Source organism: Natator depressus, chromosome 6 (genome assembly GCF_965152275.1).
Source record: "Natator depressus isolate rNatDep1 chromosome 6, rNatDep2.hap1, whole genome shotgun sequence".
Lineage (NCBI taxonomy): Eukaryota > Metazoa > Chordata > Testudines > Cheloniidae > Natator > Natator depressus.
In genome coordinates, this window is record NC_134239.1 from 105,438,457 (window position 1) to 105,452,690 (window position 14,234).

General features: G+C 37.8%; 1 protein-coding gene across 4 annotated transcripts in view; it reads left to right on the plus strand.

Annotated features, from left to right (window-relative positions):
- Nucleotides 1-13,796, plus strand: part of VRK1 (VRK serine/threonine kinase 1) — a 59,040-nt gene extending 45,244 nt beyond the window's left edge. For 2 of the 4 annotated variants that reach the window (XM_074956192.1, XM_074956193.1), the window contains exon 14: nt 5,424-13,796. In XM_074956192.1, coding sequence (XP_074812293.1) covers nt 5,424-5,511 — 88 coding nt within the window. In that variant the 3' untranslated portion in view covers nt 5,512-13,796. The remainder of the gene's footprint in view (nt 1-5,423) is intronic. The other 2 variants (XM_074956195.1, XM_074956194.1) reach the window with 2 other exon arrangements.
- The last annotated feature ends 438 nt before the right edge of the window (nt 13,797-14,234 follow it).

The following is a 14,234-nucleotide window of genomic DNA, read 5'->3' on the forward strand; positions in this document are numbered from 1 at the left end:
TATACTACCGACCCCACCTGACCCAGGATGGTAATGGTGATTGTGAAATGCTCCAGGAGATTAGAAAGGTTGTAAGGAGAGAGAACTCAATAATAATCGTGGATTTACATTGTCTCCATATTGACTGGGTACATGTCACCTCAGGAAGGGATGCAGAGTTAAAGGTTCTAGACAACATTAATGACTGCTGCTTGGAGTAGCTAGTCCTGGTACCCAAAAGAGAGGCAATTATTTGATTTAGTCCTAAGTGCAGCACAGGATCTCGTCCAAGATGTGACTATAACTGAACTGCTCAGTAATAGTGACCCTAATGTAATTAAATTTAATATCCTTGTGGGAGGGAAAGTACCAAAGAAGCCCACCACAGTGGCATTTAACTTCTGAAAGAGGAACTATACAAAAATGAGGGAACTAGTTAAATGGAAATTAAAAGGTTGTCACAAGTGAAATGGCTGCAAGCTGCATGTAAACTTTTTAAAAACACCATAATAGAGGCTCAAATTAAATGAATACCCAAATTAAAAACATAGTAGGAGCACCCAGAAAGAGCCACCATGGCTAAAGAGAGTAAAAGAGGCAGTTAGAGGCAAAAAGACGTCCTTTAAAAATTGGAAGTCATATCCTACTGAGGAAAATAGAAAGGAACGTAAACTCTGGCAAGTCAAGCGTAAAAGTATAATTAAACAGGCCAAAAAAGAATTTGAAGAGCAACCTGCAAAAGTCACAAAAACTAACAGCAAAAATGTTTTTAACGTGCAGTCAGTGGGGCCACTTGAATGATTGAGGTGCTAAAAGTGCACTCAAGGAAGACAAGGCCACTGTGGAGAAGCTAAAAAAATTCTTAGCATTTTCAACTGCCTCTTTCAATTAAAAGGAACTTAGCTTTTGGTTTCTTTGTGAAGCATAGCTCTACATAAAATAGGTACTATATTATTGTCTTACGGCTCTTTAGGTGAGTTTTTCTTCATTCAGCCAAGACTTACACTTATCCAACATTAAGTAATATGGACATGGATTTTGGAGACTACTGGTGACCCACAAGGTACTGTGGAAGGCAGATCATGTGATCCTCTTCTCTCTTGGGTCTGTCCTTGGCTCTACTTGCTTTCTTTTTGAAAAATAGCAATATAAATCTATATCAGGGCATGTTCCAACTGTTAACTCATGGGATGTGGGAAGAAATTCTTTAAAGGGACAAGTTTTTTCCATAATTGTGTTTTACTGGGTTTCTTGCTGCTTCCTTTGAAACACTTGGTATTGGTCACTGTCAGAGACAGGATACAGGAGTAGTAGACATTCCATTGGCCTGATCAGTATAGTAGTTTCTATGACTGTTGTCCAAAAGATTGAGCTCCCCAGCACCCATTTTGTCCTTCCCTTCGCTCTCCTCAAAAAGGCTTTGAGAACAAAAGGGCCTTGCAGCATGGCCTGATAATCAATTTTGTTTTTGGCAAAATGAAGCAGGAAGCAAAGTTTACAGTCAAGGGATTTTAACTCAGAATGCTCCATCTCCAGCATCCTCATAGTTAAACCTGTTAAACCTGTGGGGTTGTAGTCTGTAGTGCCTCAAATGATCTGACTTTGTAGGTTAAAACCAGCACATTCTAATTACATTTGGAAATTAATAGAAAGCCAGTGCAAGTTGCAGAGCACAGAAATATTGTGCTCCCTGCAAGAAATAGTTTCTAACAAACTGTCGTATTCTGCACCAACTGTATTTAAATGTGATAGGAAACAATTGTCTGTCTTTTTATGATCTGACCTGAATTTATCTGAGGAGTTTAAAGAGTGGTTCGAATAGAGAAAAAAGCCCCTGGTGTAAGAGGTGTCTTACATTAAAGACCCTTGTAAGTGGAGGAAGGTTGTTTAACTCACTTGAGTCAGTATAAAACTCAACCCTTTTGTAGTTTTTCCTGGTTAATGTCTTCCCTACACATTTTTAAAAGTGGTAAATATATTTAATGAAAACTGGTTTTAATATACTGTTATAGGAAAAAATTAGACAATAGTTATTTCCAGTATATGAAATATAGGAGTCTTTTTACTTTGTTTGGGAAAATAGGTTTTCTATCAGTCCCCTTATTCTAAGAGCTCTCTGAGACACTAATGGCTTAATTCAGTTTAATTTAGAACAGAGGACAGAGCTGACTCTTGTTGGACCTAATAAAATGTGGAAACCATTTTTGTATTTACCTTCTATTCAAAATTAATAAGGGTAGCATTTTGCATATGATCTGATCCTGTAACCAAGTGCAAAACTTCTGGGGAAAATCTTCCATTGGTCAATATTTTGTGTAATAGAAATTTATGTTCAGCTGAATTGTTTCATAATAATAAATTAATAGTGATCTCTCTTTTGTTAAACCATAGTTAGATATATTGCAGAATGCTGAGTGGGTGTTGCAGTACTTGCAGCCCAAACCTGTGTTTAAGGACCTGGAAGTGAAATATACTGCTAGCGATGGAAGAGGGGCGGGATACTGTACTGACTCACTGAAGCACTTACTTACAGTGAAATGAAATCTTTTCAAGATTTTATTAAGAAATGTATTTAAATAAAATAATTTTTCTGATTGAATTCACTGCCTAATGGAACGGTTGATTTAAAAAAAAAAACTGTACTATATATGGTTATTGACGTATGTGAGTATGTGGAATTGGTTGTTGGGATGTCTTCAACAAAATAATTGAAATACAGGTTTTCCTTTACAATTGTAAAAGTAGCTTGATTTAAGCTACTTAATATTTTTATTTCATTTTGTAATAAAACACTCGAAACCCCAACCTCAGTCCTATGGCATGTACAGCATAGGATCATGGAATCATACATTGTTTATGTCCTGCTCCTTTTCCCTTGATATCCTCACCTTGTGAAAATTCCAGACTACCTGTGTTATGGTGTCTTCTACCAGGAAACACAAAAGCAAAGAACAATGAAAAGCAGAGTGTATAAAAACAGACTCTGTTCCTCAGTCCTTTTAGTTTTTCTTTGCTTCTTCCTTCCTGGAATCATAGAATTCATTTTTCCACTCTTTTTAATTCAGTTCCTACTTTTCCTTTAATGATTTGTGAAAAGCATTAGGAGATGACCACAAGAGAAGATGACTAAATATGGTCTCTTGATCCTACTTTGATTGTACAGGTTTCCAGTGCCTCAACAATCTTGGAGAAACATCGCACTCCAATGCTTCCTATGTTAATTGTGCAGGCTCTCCTTGCAGGAAAATTTTTGGGGAGAACCCTTCAGGGGAACATATAACATTTGTACTCCCATTCTTTAAAGGAAAAAGGGCTCTACCACAGATCTTTATTCCTTCTGCCCTATTAATTTGGTTGCAGCTGGTCAGTCTTAATGATATGTCTAGTTCTGGTGCTGTTTTTGGGTCCAGTGCTGCTTTGGCTTTAGCTCTCCCTCAATCTTTGCTGTTTGACTCCAGGTGCCCTCAGTGCCCGCTGCCTCTGTGTCAGAGAGAACAGAATGTGTGGTGATATGCACATCTGGCCTTCTCTTGCACATAAAATGGCTCCTCTTGTAAGATTGCGTGTCTCAGGCCTGTTCAGTTCAATCTACCTTCTAGACACCTTGCCCCTGATTGGGAGCAGCTTTCATTACACCACTGAGTCGTTACTGTCAATGCAGGGAGTTTCCCTATGGTGTATTTTCAGGAAAAGTGTTGCAGTTTGTTACAATATTACAGCAAGATGCTTGGATGTTAAATTTCTTAATCTGTTATGACAGTGAGGTTTACGCTTATGTCAATAGGTGTTCCCCTCCCCTCTGTCCCCTTTTAGGCTCTTAGAAGATAGGAGTTTAGGACTTCATGACAAAGAAACTTCTTCCCACCTCCTTGTTTTGCTTGATTTAAAAATCCTTGAGAAATGAACTCATGAATGGGGAGCTTGAGAACTCCTGTATCTTCTCCCCACAACCAAAAAGTTTATTTTTCCACTTAACAGCTTCATGCTGGGAGGCCCTCTCTAATATTCAGGTATGGATGAATGGATTCTCTTTACAGCATTCCATCCATCCAGCCCTTCCTTTGAGCAGAAGAAAATATCCCATTTCTCTGCCTTCTTTCTGTGGAAGGGGCTCATTGAATAATGGAGTGTTGCACGTTAAGGAAACTGCTCAGCTAAATCTGGGATGGGATTTTAGTATCTGTCACTGAAAGGGTGAAGATTAGTTTATTTTTCCCCCCAGAAGGGGTGGGTTACTCAGACACTGCTGTTTACCCTTCATCACAATACAAGAGTAAGAAGAACCTCAGTGAAACCGAAAGGTAATAAACTGATAAAGTGTTTTTTTATAGAACACTCATCCTGTGTAACTCATTGCCACAAGATTATCATTAAGTTTAAGAGCTTTGTAGGATTCAAAAAAAAAATTAGACACATTTTAATGAGAACATCGACAATTACATGAGATATATATTTTTTAAAGTTTGGAAGAAATATATACTGTCAGTTAGCAGACGGGCTACTGAAATAGATGGCCACTATTCTGATCCGGTATGGCAGTCCATTTGGTTAATTCATGGGCTGACAAAGCCACCTTACTTGGTAACACTGGCTTCTTCTGGTGAGCAATCAGCCATTCTCTTAAAATGACTTCCAATGAAGAACACAAGCCCAGCTCGACTTAGGTTAGTCACACACACAACAGTAAGCAGTCAGAGGAACTGAGACAAAGTGGATAATTCTGCTTTTTTAAAAAGATCCAGAGGTATACAGTTCATTTCTTGTAGGAGCTCTAGGGAAGAAGTCAAGACCATGTTCGATAAGGCATTAGTAGAGACTGAAGAGCTGAAACAATATAGATTTTGGTTGGTCTCTGTTTTTGAAAAAGGTAACCTATGTTTATTCTTCTATTTTATTTTCCTGTCATGTGACTACCACTGGTACACACGAGTGCGTGGGCCTGACCTTAGTCCATGAGGAAGAAAGGTGTCAAGTGATTCTGCATCAATTTCTGCTCCTTTTACACCTGGCAGGCAGGTTATCCAGTTTGCTTCCTGCTTTACTTCAAACAGGAGCTGGAGTCTCTGCCTGAGAAAACATCTTGGCCTGTTTTGTCATATAAGACTGAGCTTTTTATGAAGGAAAAAATGAACTAAAGAATTTTGTCAGGAAATTTAAATCCTGTTCAGATGGCAATGTTTACCTTTGCTGTTACCGAAGGATTGTGAAGTAACTGATGGAGTCAGGGAGTAAGTGTGGGAGTTGTATTTAATTGTATATTGTGTATTTTTAAAGAGCTTATCAAGGATTCCCACAGCCTCGGATTGGGAGCTCTTCTTTAGTTGTAGGGTAGATACAAACTAATTTGAGGTATTCTGCTTTTAAAATGCTAATAATATAAACTATCTTTCTTTACTGTGTAAAGATAATTGACTTTAATTTTATTCTATTTTAAAAAACTACAGATTCAGAAGCCACGAAAACACGGAAGAAGAGTTCGCCGAAAGGCACAAGAAGCAGAAAGAGAGTCCAGAAGTAGAAGAGCTAGAATAATGTGCTCTTTTTCTTTGCTTCGCTTTATTTGGCTACTGTAGCGCTGAAATCTTTGCTTCTCTTTTTAATGTTTATTTTTACAGGATTTGAAAAATGGCTGTGCTGCAGTTTGTACCTTGTTTGGAAGAATAAATGTTTTATTAAAGTGTATTTGTGTACTCATGTACAAAAATACTACTCATAAATGCAGAAATTTTCAGGTTTTGAAGTGAGGTTGTTTTTAATATTTGCATATTTTTTATGCTTTTTGAAGAAACCTGAAGAGAAAATTGTGCCTCTTTTGCTCCTTTAGGATGTAGCAAGAAAACCTGAAACTGTAGACAAATGATTTTTTTTCTGCTTGTTGTTACCTTAAAAAAAGCAATGTCACATCCGGTCTTCCTTGTTTTTGCATGAAGACTTTTTGGAGGCATGAAATATAGACTTAGCATTAACTGGAGGGGAGGGAAAGGGATTTTTGATCATTGCATAGACATCTCTCTTTTTCAGGTATTTCTCAAGTGTTTGAATTAAATAAACATTAAACAAAACAGATTTAAACAGTGAATAAAAATCACTTTCGTTCTCAAGCGTGGCGTACACAACAAAATTTAACAGCGTGAACATAGTTTTGAGCAATCATGTTAGCTGTTTCATCTTGCAACTAAGCTGTATTCAGTTAGTGTGCATTGCTGAAAACCATTTTTTTGACATGTCTAAATTTCAAAAGATAAGTTTTACTTTAATCAAGTTTCATTTGAATGGTATTTATCTTTGTATCAGTTCTCCAGTTATTCATTGTCTTCCAGGAGGGTGAGTAGGCAAGACCAGAATTTCTGCCCCCAGGAATCAAACACACCTCAGGTTTTCTTTTTATATCCTAGGGAAGCAAGAAAGGGTACAAAAATCAATTTGTCCTCTACTTGGACACCTTTTTCCAATAAAAACTTGGCTCTCATGCTTGTCACATTAGAATGATGCTTTACCTTTGCTTATAGGTGAGATGACATTCTCATTTGAAATTCCAATTTTTTAAAAAAGCACTACTTCTATGCTGAACTTCCTCATGGTAATTCTTAGCCCCAACAGGCATTTTTTGGAAAAATGGAATAAATGGGTATGCTTCATACTGAAAATTAACACTTTTTTGCATTTAGGTAATTCAAAACAGACCTCTTAATTTGGCATGGACATAGTTCTCAAGAAGGAAATGGTGGTGTGATAAACTGCTTTAGTAGTAGTAATGAACAAATGAAATACTGTACATCACCAATTTTTTCTTGCTGATTTAAATGCTTGTATAAAGTAGTTATCCAGGTATCCCACACACTGAAATAAATGGGTATGTTAACACACACAGGTCAAAGTGTTCCTTGGTTAGGTGATGCACCAGTTTTTCTTCTAAAACAAGGAAATTAATGTTTAAAATTGTAAGATTTTTAAATAGACCAGTGGAAGAACACCTATTGCCTTCTCACTTCTGGCATTATCAATGCGTGAGGGAAGAAATAAACATGAGGCTTTCCTAGGACTTTGCTGTTCATAGAATTATGGAAACGTGGCTAGATATTTCCAAGTATAGTATCACCATGTGTTAATACTTTGGCTACCTCAGATTTTACCCCTCAATGTCTGTCTAGTGAGCTTCTTTCCAGAAGTGAAGGTAAGAGGCTGTGGCAGCCTTTACATTTGTCTTTTTTCCAATTAAAGTTTACTATCAAAAGTTAAAGTGAAAGCTAAAGTAATAATTTAAAAGCACAGCACTCGAAAATCCCTCCAGAGAAATATTACAGGAAACCCAATATAAATTATAATATCTGAATGTGCAAAGCTAGCTTTATTCATGTGTTTGTTCTTTATTGATTATTGAACATTTAAAAAACTTGAATGAAACACCTGTGAATTTTACTGGTATGCCAGATCTCTCTTCCATACCTTCCCAGTGGTCAAGAACTGTGCTTCCATTTGATGATAACCAAGACCAAACTTACATTCACAAAGACATTTTATGAAGATATTTTAGTTTGTGCTAATTTTTTGATAACAAAAAAGAATGGTCTCTGAGGTGAGGTGTTTATTTCAAAGTGTTCTAGGAAGTGAAGGTGCTTTAGACCCTAGAATGACTTCTTAGGCCCTCTCTGCTCTTGTTTGGTCACAAAAAATTGATTGCAAAAAATAGATTGCAAAAGCACGATCAGAGGTCAAGAATCTCCCTAGGTGCTCCATGTGAATTTACATGATGCTTAAAGTGTGGGCAACAGCAGTGGAAAGCTAAGTGGAAGATTGTGATGAAATAGTGTGATAGTTACACTTGGATGGCAAAAAGGTGGGGAAAATATACCACTTAGTTGAAGGAGTGGGGTGGTAGTTTTTGTTGACATCCCATTTGAGTGTAAAACCGGTAACACAAAGGAAGCAAGCTGCCTTTAGACTGCATTTAACTGCTCTTGATGACTCCAGTTGTGTGTAAATATTAGAAAACAGCAGGGTCCTACATTCCAAGAATCACTTGAGCAGTGCCATGAAGACAAGTGTCCTTACTGGCATTGTAGTCATACTCCCAAGCTCTCCTGCTGTTTCTAATCTGTGCGCACAGCCGTGAAAAAACTGGACTGACATTTACAGGCACAGCAGGGAGACACTTGAGCAGGGAATGTTAAAGACTCCACTACCTGCGTTTCAAAGTGGCCACCATACATGATAAATCTTCACAGGAGAACTAGTCTGCTCTTCAACTGATGGTGTAATGAGGATATCGATAATGAAGCGGAGAACTCTTCTTTTAGTGCTGAACATTTAGCAGACAGATTGTTGGGTTTTTTTTTTTTTTGTAATGTAAAATATCTGGAGGGAGAATCTAATTTGGGATGGATGCAGGATTTTCTTTAGATTGTGCTAGCTTGATGGTCTTACCTTTTCCTGGCTGTTTTTACAGGAATATTTCCCAGTAAGGTCCAACATCCCAGAATGAAATCGTTCCTGGAATCTGCTGGTATGTAAAAAAAGAGTCAGTTGCTTTCGTGAGTAGAGTTTGACAGACTTTATTCACTGTTTTGTCCTAGTGAGCTGCCAGATTTGGGATGCCATAATACCAGTAATGCAATTAGGTTTTCTGCACATTGTCTGGTTGACTTCTCAGTTAAGAGTTTCTTTTCCTTTGGGAATAAGACTAGACAGACTGTCATTTGGTATTACTAATTCTGCTTAGCATTATCACTGGAGCTTTTTTTTGTAATTAGCTGTCTTAGTTGGCTCTTAAATTTTAATAGCCAATTGAAGCTACGTTTTAGCCAAGTTCCATATCTAAATTGCATTCAGTCCATTAACAAAGTTGGTTAAAAGGCTATTAAAACAAAAGCCAATATATGGTGGTTAGCACTTACATGTTTGCAGTAGAAGCAATGCCAGCTTTCAATGAATTTTCTGAAGAAACATGTACTTCCTTCTAGTGAGGGAAATACACAAAGAATGACCAAACTTAGTTTTGGAAACAAGGGCTGATTTTACAAACTACTTTTGAGGCCAGGAAGAAAAAAAGGTGTTTTATCTTGGGTGGAGGGGGTATTCAGGAGGGGGCAGTTAATGGTCCTGCTTAGATTTGACAGTTTTTTTGAAAAGCCAAATAAATGAAATGTTCCCCCCCACTGCCCCGCCCCATTTTAGCTGATCAAAATTATTAGCAAAACCATCTGAAGCACCTTCTGGTAGAATTGTAAGCTTGCTGAGTTTAGTTTGTAAAACATCCTGCCAGACATTTAAAAAAAAACTGTAGGCATGCCAGCACATAGGCTCAGAGTGCCACTTCTCTAATTGAGAGACCCTATTATATTTTTTTATTCTGAAGACCTTTGCTGGATACCTTACCTTCCTTAGCAATTTAATGTAGCATGTTTCTACATTTTTATCCATTGTAGCAGTAGTTTAAATTGAAGAAGATTTTGCTTTTTCGAGTTTATAACTTGCGATTAGGACATGGTAGGAGATGAACAGCTTTTGGATCATTCTGTAACCAGTAACTGTTTCTTGGCCATTACCACTTAAAAAAAAGTGGAAGGATGGTTGGACTAGTGTGAAATTAAGGCCTTGGTCCCCACTATAACTTAACACTGAGTTTATCAGTTACTGGCATGGTTGTCTTAAAATATGATTTGACCACACTGCATGTATAATGCTAGGTTAGTAACCATGACATTTAAATTTTGCTTTTGCCAGAGGTTGTATTCCATTGGCACAGTATTTGTTTTTTTTGCAGTGTGGGCAGAACCCCCTAACTCTTCTTTGAGTGTTTGCTTATGTCCATTACAGTGTAGGTGTGTGCATGCCATGTGCACTGCCGCTGGAAAGATTTTCCCTCAGTGGTATCCATCGGGTCAGCTCTGTTGTCCTTTGAAGATGCCCCCTCGTGGCGCTGTATATAGGGGCCTGCTATTCCCATGTAACCATTTTGGCTAATTCTTCAATCTGTTATGGTTCCTTTCAATGGCTGTGGCCCTCAAAGGGACAGATTAACTAGCCATCTGTGGAGGAATCCCTGGCTGGCTCTGCTGCCTCTGGACCACCTTGTCTCTCAGACATTTTTGTCCTTTGGTTTATTGCAAAATGCCACCACTATGACCATGTATTTATTTATTTTGCCTGATGAGAGGTGCTAAAAAGGAATTGCACCTTCACTGTGAACTAAACTGAACTATACCAGGATGTGAGGTACGCTGATGTCCCTTCAGAAGAAACAAAAACTTTCATCGGATGTCACTGAACAGCTGAGGGTTTTCTCTGTTCACTTTACAACATGTTAAGTTTGATGTCACTAGCTATGTGACCACAATTGTGCTCTTTCATTGTTGCCCATTTATTACCCTGCCTTCACCAGGAACTGTCCTTTCACAAGGAAATAATTCATACCCATGCAGGTTTCAGAGTAACAGCCGTGTTAGTCTGTATTTGCAAAAAGAAAAGGAGTACTTGTGGCACCTTAGAGACTAACCAATTTATTTGAGCATAAGCTTTCGTGAGCTACAGCTCACTTCATCGAATACCCATGCAGTTCATCAACCCAAATGTTTAAACTTTTTATGAAACCAACACATTAAGACTTATGGCCAACATACAAAAAATAATGTAAGTATTTTCAAAATGGATAATAGGTTCCACAAATTCCAAAGCCACTGGAAAGTGAAACAAAAAGCCCTGAATTTTTGCCTTAACCTTCCAGGAAATTGTGGAACATACTATGCAAGTCTTGAGCACTCTAATGGGTGCTCCATGTGGACTCTGGCATATATAGAGAAGGGAAGAGAATTTTGGAGTAGGTGGTCTTTGATGGAAAAGGCTCTGCCTTACATATTTTTGTCCTCTCTCTACCTTGGGAAGTCAGCAATTCCAGTTCTGCAGACCTCAGGTGTTGTAACAGATTTTTTGTAAGTAATGCTAGAAGAAAAAGTAGCGAGAATACACTAAGACAGTGCTGAAGTACAGTAGAAGCAAAAATAAAATATGCATTTTATTAATTTAACTCATAACTTTATTCCATTTTTCCGTCCACTCCAGACTGGACAGAAGTTGCACAATAATAATCCATATCCAGAATTTTTAAAATGGGGATAAATGCTACAATTACAAACTAGGCAAAAGAACTAGGGATTAATATGTTCATTAAATAGAACCAGTGCATACACAATAATGCGAGACACATCCAGGAAGGATACGTTTAGAAGACAAAACAGCCCTGGAAGGGAAAGTACTTAGCTTTGTTCAGAGAGCATACTACAACATGCAGCTTTGGGAATTAATGAATTGCACTGCAGAATATTAAAAGAAATTGCATTACCACAAGGAATGCATGATCTATGTCTTGAAAAACAAAAGGTACTCTCCTATCTCTCTGCAGGTAGAGGAGTGGAATGCTAGATGTGCTTCAAAGCAACAGTCTGCCTCCAGCAAACTTTTAGCTCCTGCCCATGCTAAACCCCAACAAAAGTAGTTTTACCAATAAACCAAATCCCTGCCTCAAAGCAGAAAAATCAATATAAAATAAAAGGACCTTTTCTTAATACAGCATGCCTACCAATCTGTCATAAAAAATTGTGTCCTTCTGAACTTTAAGGAGGAATCTACACTGGCAAGAATGAGAACCATAATTTATCACCAACACCCCCTGGTAGTACCAGTGATAGAAATTACAATGTAGGCTAAGTTCAGCTATAGAGCAGAAGAGTTGTGTAAATAACTGGTTCACTGGCAGTTCTGAAAAATGTGGAATACAAATTATTTCAGGTCAACTGAAAATTTTCAGAATCTTAAGCAAATGAAAAACTCTGACAGTTTCATTTTGGGTTGAACAAAACATTTTTTGTTTTGATTTCAGACATTTTTAACTTTTTAATAAAAGCCATGGAAATCTAGACACAAAGGGGGATTTAAGGCCTCATTAACAAAACAAATGCTGGTGGTGGTGCTATGGAAACTTCCTTTTATGCCCATAACTCAGTGATTCGGGCAATCATCTGGCATGTGGGGAACCCAGGTTTGAATCCCCATTCTGGAGAAGGAACTTGAACCAAGGTTATATGGGTAAAATTATCTAGTTACTTTGCTGTAACATGCAAATCCATACCCTATTTATGTATTCTCCAGTTCCTGTTACGGCGTTCCCCATTCTCCTTTTATCACCTCTTCCAAAATTAAAATCCAGAGGTATTGGCCTACTCCTTCTGATTTATCAGATGGCAGTCCTGACATCTTATATCATTCTTGCAGGAAGGGAGGGTCTTTCAAGGAATTCTGCGTTTGATTTTCAGAAGTGCTGAGCATCTGCGGCTGCTATTGACTTAAAATGAAGTGCTGGGAGCTCAGCAGTTCTGAAAATCAGGCATTCTGTGTCATTCAGTGGAATTCACCCTGAAGAGTAAAACTTCCTTTGCACGGAGTTCAGAACCATAAAGATCCAAGAATGCATTCTGGTCTGGATATATTCACATACTCCTGTTTACATTAATGAGAGTTCTGCACATCTGTTGAGGGAATACAAGAACTTTTAAATATTTTAATAACTTTATAGTATGATATGAAAACTCTGCAGGAACAAAAATTGTATCCTCATCTTGCAGAGGCACCCAGTAGATCCACCGCCACATTCTTTTGTTCAACAGCAAAGTCCTAAAAACAAATGGATATTTAATTAAAATCCCCCCCCCCTTCAATACAAGGCTATACATGAGTCTTGTATGTAGCACAGCAGTAAACTGAACTTCACGATACAGTTTTTAGTATTTTCTACCACATTAAATATTGCCCTGTAAGGTTAAGAGAAAATTCTGTTCTGTAGTCATGACAGGAAATGGCTGACATTTTCAAAATTGTCCTTTTTTGCAATGAGGAATAGAATTTCAGATAACTGTTCATGTGCACTGCAGTGAAATTAAGTGAAGACAGCACAAATAAGAGGGGTTTTTTGCCATGAAGCAAGTATGTCAATGGACCGTTGGCCTGGATGGTTAGGTAAACTTTGATCCCGCTACTTCCCAGGCCTTATCTACACTTAAAAAAAAAATATATAGGACCTGTAATTCACCACTGATCAGCTCCACCAGTGTTAGCAATGCTATACTAGACCGGCATCACGGATGTGGTTCTGTGAATGGTGCCTAAATATCCTTGTGAATGTAGCCCAAAAAATCAAAATGTTTTCTGTCAAAATGAACCATTTTGACATTTCCAATTTTCTTTTCAACTAAAACAGTTTTTCAGAATCAACACGAATACACAAAATATTTTCAGTCAACCCGAATCAGCATTCTTCAGTGAAAAAATGTTTTGTCCAAAAAAAAAAAAAAAAATCACCTAGCTCTATATAGGAGACAACACTGGTAAAAATGTCTGAACCAGGCATACCATTAAATATTGTAGTTAAATTTTCAATGGAGTAGGAACCGGAACCCAGGTATTCTCTCTCTCTCTCTCTCTCTCTCTCTCTCTCTCCCTCTCTCTTGCTCCAGGAGAGGCACAATGTCCCACTTAGACTAGCTGCCTGGTTAGGGCAGTCACTGTGGTTGGAGGAGACCTTATATTTCAAAAAGATAATGGTAATTCATACAAGGGTAATTTTGTTCCCCCAAGGAACAGGCTTTCTTGGAAAATGGAAGTAATTATACTTTATATGAAAAAATTTGGAAATGTAAATGGGTATAAAACTGTATATATTTGATTGTATCCTCTTCCCATCTCATGTATGTACTTTATGCTATAAGCTCTTTAGGGCAGGGACTGTCTAACACATTTGTATAGCGCCTAGCAAAATGGTGTCTTGTTCCTGACTGGGACTTCTTAGTGCCCCTGTAAGTTAAATATTAAAATAATTGCTTTATCTAATTCCAAGTCTGTGTTTCTTCCTCTTGTTTTTCTAAGGCAATCCTCATCTGTTCCAACAAACAGTTACAGAAGCCCCTACAAAAAACTCTTTGGTCTTATTAACTAACATTTTCATTGTGGGTGGTTCTGTAGATAATTTAAAATGACAACAATGCATCAAATGCAGTAACTAAAAAAGTATGATTAAGACAGCACAGCACAAAATCAGAAAAAAACAACTTTTAATCGCTGCAGTTCACAGCACATGCTTAGAATCTGCCAGAAAATCTACAGCGCGCTCTCTACAGCAGTACAGTTTTGTCATTGTGCAGTTCTGGATTCCCCGAGAAAGCTTCAAGTCACCCTGTAACCCCACTGCCGTAGCAAAAGAGAATTTT